Source organism: Eptatretus burgeri, chromosome 14 (assembly GCF_056783735.1).
Source record: "Eptatretus burgeri isolate ZD-2024b chromosome 14, Ebu_testis_v1, whole genome shotgun sequence".
Lineage (NCBI taxonomy): Eukaryota > Metazoa > Chordata > Myxini > Myxiniformes > Myxinidae > Eptatretus > Eptatretus burgeri.
In genome coordinates this window covers 15,673,564-15,679,563 of record NC_140974.1, presented here as the reverse complement: position 1 = coordinate 15,679,563, position 6,000 = coordinate 15,673,564, and the positions used below count along the sequence as shown (strand labels likewise).

At 45.0% G+C, this 6,000-nt stretch overlaps 1 protein-coding gene across 15 annotated transcripts in view; it reads left to right on the top strand.

Moving 5' to 3' along the window:
* Positions 1–6,000, top strand: part of LOC147012704 (protein phosphatase EYA4-like) — a 243,284-nt gene that overhangs the window by 217,309 nt on the left and 19,975 nt on the right. For all 15 annotated transcript variants that reach the window (XM_085853787.1, XM_085853791.1, XM_085853792.1 and 12 more), the window contains 2 exons: positions 5,158–5,318; positions 5,435–5,549. In XM_085853787.1, the coding sequence (XP_085709913.1) occupies positions 5,158–5,318; positions 5,435–5,549 (276 nt within the window). The remainder of the gene's footprint in view (positions 1–5,157; positions 5,319–5,434; positions 5,550–6,000) is intronic.

Sequence of the window (6,000 nt, the reverse complement as noted above, 5' to 3'; positions counted from 1 at the left end):
CCTACTGTTGTCTTTCTCTTTTCTAACCTCTGGCTACGTGATTTTATGTTCTTTCCCTTTATTTATTTAAATGTCCTGATAAAGTGCATACAAGAGTTTAAAAGCCACAGGAGCAGATTGTCGGGGCGAAACAGCGTTGAAGAAGTGGACAATTGGCCTCGCCACGGGAATTCATGCGGCACGGCATGGCACAAGGCCAGATCGGCGGTTATTTCACACATGGTTGTGAGTTGATGGCACAGCTCATAGAGAGATACAGTTTTTGCCGCTGCTCATGGAGCCTCAATCTATCTGCTCTTTGCCATTCTCTCTTCCCTCATCTGTACCAACTGTCCAGCTCATCTCAGTAGGCATTTCACCAATCTACCCATCAAGCATATCTGCTAATCTCCTCCCTCAGTTCATCCATCCTCCTCCTATCCACCCTCTTCACTTCTGCAATCCTCCTGACCCAGTTGTTCTCGCAAACCTGCAGCGTCTGTTTTTGTCCCTGTCAGCACCACCATCTCCAGACACGAAAGGTCCGCCAGCATTACACACCACATCAGAACCTTCCCTTTCAATTTTCTTGAATCTTTCTGTTTGCCATTACTCTCTCCACCCTCCTACACGCATTTGCACCCACCTAAATCCTCCTCCACACCTCTGCCTCGAACTTACCATCTCGTGTCACTGTTCCTCTCAGATACTTAAACCTATTTTCCTGCCTGATCTCCTTCCCTTCTAACCTGATATTTATTTATTTCCCCTACTGCCTGACCCATATCACCTCAGTCTTCTCCAGTCATCTTCAGCACATGCTTCCCAAATGCCTCCTTCCACTCCCCCAATACCTTCTACATCTCCCACCCACTCTCCACCACAACAGCCACATCATCTGCATAGAACATCCTCCCTATACTACCCCTCAAACTTACCTTTCTGCTTACCAGCTACATCACCATGATAAACATGAGTGGGCTGAGAGAGCTTCCCTGCCTCAAGCAGATGTTCATGCTGATCTCTTCACACATCCCAGGACCAAACAAAACTCTTCCCTTCGTTCTCTTGTACATCCCTTCCATCATCCTGACTTCCGCTACCGGCATTTCCATCCATCTCAGTGTCACCATCACCATCTCTCTCGGAACAGTGTTGTAAGGCTTTCTCCAGGTCTATATATCCTAATACCATCTCACCTTGCACCTCAAACCTCTTTTCCTCCAGCTGTCTCAGCATTAACATCCCATCCGTCGTCCCCCTCCCCTTTATAAACCCCCGCTGCTCTTCTCCGACCTCCATCTCCACACTTCCTTATCCTCTCATCCAGAATACCCTCCAGCACCTTCATTGCATGACTGAGGAGCGTAATGCCCCTGTATTTCGCCAGATCTTGAACATCACCCTTCCCCTTCCATATCGGCACAATAAATCCTGTTCTCCAATCCTCTGGAATTGAACCCTCATTCATACATATATTCAACAGCCTCTTCGTCCAACTGACTCCAACTTCTTCCGCTGCAATTATCATCTCTTTGCACACCTCATCAATGCCTGGTGCTCTTCCCTTCTTCATCCTTTTCAATGCCGTCTGCATTTTTTCCTATGTTATCTCCACCAACTCCACTTTCCCCTCCACATAACACAGTCGCTCCAGCTCACTGTTGTGCTTCCTTCCTGGTTCAACAGCTCTTTGAAATATCCTTCCCACACTTTCAATACTGCCCCCACCCCCTCTCTGTCACTAGCCTCCTGCCACCATCCTTAATCACTGCCCTACCCCCCTACATGTCATAACCATCCTCATCCCTGTCACAAACGAATTTGTATATCATCTTCCTCCCACCATCCTCTTCCAACTTGTAACCTCCTCTTCCATATTATTCCTCACCTTATCCACAGCTCTCCTTGCTGCTTTCTTCTGCCCATTCAGGTGTAGCAACCCCATATCCGGCTGCCTCTCTCTATCCAATTCCAAAGCTCCTTCTTTTCACCTACTTCCTATCCCTGCCTCCTCCGTCCACAATACCTGGCTTCTATTCCTAGATGGTGCAGCCTTTTTTGATGTCCTTGCACACAAAACTTCTGCAATTCCCCTAAACGCTTCTCCGTACATCTTGCACTCTTCTTCCAAACGTTCCTCTTCTTCGCTAAGTCCCTCGTACCTAGCTTTCAACCTCTCCTTGTACTCTATGAGGACATTTCCATGACACTTCCCCCACTTAAAAATCTTCCGACCCCTGCTCTTAACCTCCCTCCTTTTCTTCACCCATACCACAAACACCACAGGCTTGTGCTGGGTGGTAACATGTTCTCCCACCACTGCCTTACAATCTTTAACCCTCCACAACTGTCACTTCCTTACCACCACTAAATCTAATTATGTTCTATGTTGTCCACTCCTAGAGGTAATCTTGTGCCTTTCCTGCTTTTGGAGGAATGAACCAGCTATGGCCATTCCATTGCTCCCCACCAGCTCCACCAGCTATTGACCCTCTCTATTCCTCGTTCCACAAACAAATTTACCAAAACGTGCCTCTTCACCCTGCTCTGTGACTCCCACATGCACGTTAAAGTCCCCCGCAATGCACAGCATCACGCCCAGTTCAACCATTCCCAACATCCTCTCCATTGCGTCCCTACATTCCTGCTTCTCTGCCCTAGTCCTTCCCGCTTGTGGTCCATATACTGATATAATAACACAAACCCTTTTGCCTCTGTATCACCACCCATGCCATAAACTATTCGCCCCTCCCATCTTTCCACTCTGACCACCTGCTTGCTGATCTCTTCCAATACTATTATTCCCACACCATTACTCCTTCCATCCCCACCCGTGTGTAACAGCTTGTATCCTCCCAACCTCCTCACACTGTCTGCTTTCCATTTGGTCTCCTGCACACACAACACTTCCAAACTTCTTCTCTGCATCATTTCCACCACTTCGACCCCTCTCCCCCCATTGATCCCACATTTAAACTACCTAGCCAGACATCATCGCTGGACCCCGCTTCTGAATCGCTGCCCACCTGACAGAGCTAGTACCATCTTGGATAATTTGGGACATTCAGGTCATCAATCAGCAGTGCTACCCTGGCTGACCTGTGATAATCTCTATTATCTGATATATATATATATATATATATATATATATATATATATATATATATATATATATATATATATGTGTGTTGTATGTATGTATATATATATATATATATATATATATATATATATATATATATATATATATATATATATATATATATATATATATATATATATATATATGTGTGTTGTATGTATGTATATATATATATATATATATATATATATATATATATATATATATATATATATATATGTGTGTTGTATGTATGTATATATGTGTGTTGTATGTATGTATATATATATATATATATATATATATATATATATATATATATATATATATATATATATATATATATATATATATATATATATGTTGTTGCGGGCCGGGGACCGGTGGCGAGAACGACCACGAGGTGGGGAAAGTTACGTCGTCTCCACCAGACTCCTCGGAATTGTAGGCCGTTGCTCCGGATAATTCCGCGAGCCGGCGGGTCACAGAACCGACCCTGGCGACAATATTTAAACCGTGTAGCGTCGGGTCTTTTTGTCTCGAACCAATTTACCTAATTAACTACGTGATTTTGACTACCGGAGAAACCATGCCCTCGGCACGTCTTGCTCGAACCGGGTCACTCTTCCAACTGCGGTAGAGTTCCAACAACCGACTACCAACTCCGGTTCAGGTGCAGCCGAGCAGAAACTGCCAAAGCCGTGCCGGCTGGGATGAACGGATTATTGGGTATAAAAACCCGACTAAAACTCAGATCCGAACCATGCTGGACCAATGCAAGAAAGGATGGAAACGAACTGGGAACATTTCTAATAATGGTAATTTATTAACAATAAAGAAAGACACAGGGCAAGACTTATCACGGATATGCAAGCAAGATTTACAAGGATTCAAGCACTTGTACAGTTCTACTTAAAGACGAGCCCAACACACTCAGACACACACACACAGATGCTTTATTGAAGACCCGTGCAGCCGGAGAAGGAGAGACGAGCTGGGGGTCGCAGTTCGGCGGGGTAGCTGCACCCTGGATGTAGGGGGTGCTCCGCTGTGTGGCACCTGTCAATGGTGGTCCGGCTCGGGGGCTCGTGTCCATGGAGGAACCCGAGTGGAGCAGACGGAGTCCCCGGGCAGAGATCAGGGTCGCAGACGGGACCCACTTCTCCCTTTGGAACACCAGGGAGATGGCGTGCAACCGACTTGTATTCCTGGCGGTGGCGGTGATGTCAGACGGGTGACGAAGTCTCCTCTCACTCTCATTGGATCCACACAGCTCTCGCACTTATCTTTCTTCAGACGCGCCCCTGTCTTAAATACCCACGAAAGGGAACCAAAGAGCCTTCGTACGGGGTGGAGCTCCGTGAAGCGCACGCCACTGTCCGCCTTGATTGGACAGGGTACCACGGCATGCCCTTCCTGGGCGGGGTTTCGGTGAAGTACACGTCACCGTCTGCCTCGATTAGACAGGGGTCCACGGCATGCCCTTCCTGGGTGGGGTTTCGGGTTGGGCGAGAGAAGCGCTCGCTCAGTAGCAGGCTGGATTGTCCGCTGGATGTGGCATTGGAGGATTTGTGGTTTGAAGATATAACCTACCTAAACCGTCACAACGCACACCTTTGATTCTCCCACTAGACAAAAGGAAGGGACCTGTCTCACATATACTTAACGGAATAACTGACTCTTGGGACATCTGTATGTTGAATGCTTATGGTTTCCAGATCCGTAACAATATTCTCTCTATCTTCTCTCTCCTTACTTAGTTCTACCTATCTCTCTCCATATTTATCTTATTTTCTCTCCATGATGGCTTAATTATCTTCATTGTAATTGTATCCTAGTTGTAAGCACGTCTTTTAGTCAAAAAATAACTCGTTCACAAACCTGTCTTTTTATTCATGCACATCTTAACTAATCAATTTTATTTTTAGTCCTCCACTTTTAAACTTATATTTATTTCCTTTCTGAAAAAGTTGTACTGTTTAAAACCCACAATCTAACATTTATTTGCAGCTCTCTCGCTCTCAATATTCCTTTCCATCTCTCCATTCTTGCAGCACTTACAACTTTGCAACAGACGGTTTCCATGCAGCAGCAACCAGCGCCAACCTTTGCTTAGCGACGGGTGTGCGTGGCGGGGTCGACTGGATGCGCAAACTTGCCTTCCGTTACCGCCGCGTCAAGGAAATGTACAACTCGTACAAAAACAATGTGGGAGGTAACTAACTTATCAAGTCTTTCTGTGGTACTACTGTTAAGCTGTTTTTTTTCACCTCACAGTTTATGGTTTTGTCTTCTCTCTTTTTATTAATTCTATTCTTGCCATTGGCATAGGTCTGGTAGGACTTCCGAAGCGGGACTCCTGGCTCCAACTAAGAGCCGAAATTGAAGCATTAACGGACTCGTGGCTTACACTCGCACTCAAATCGCTCTCCCTGGTGCATTCTCGGTGAGTTAAAAACTCTTTGGAAGTGGAAATGCTGTTTTCAATCTTTGCATCACAAAAATGTGCAAAGGCATCCAGATTGAAAGCAAAACATGGCAAGAAGATGATGAATATATTTAGACATTTATCTGATGTAGCAAGCAAATGTCAAACAAAGAAAGTCTGAAATTATTTTGGAAAATGCAAAAGATTTTACCGGCTATATTATAGCCAACCTGTCTATCACAAGCTTCATATTGCTTTTGAAAGAAAAAAAAAACATCATAATTATGACAGTTCATTACATTGATTTCTAATATCTCAAAGTCCTTTTATACATAGTGCTGAGTTTGTTGTCAGGATTGATGGATACAGGTAGTATCATTTGCTGGGAGCCTAGCTGTTCTGCTGACACAGTGCCCCCGGTAGGTTAAAGCACGAATTTGGAACTTGTTCAGGGTGTCGGTGATACCGC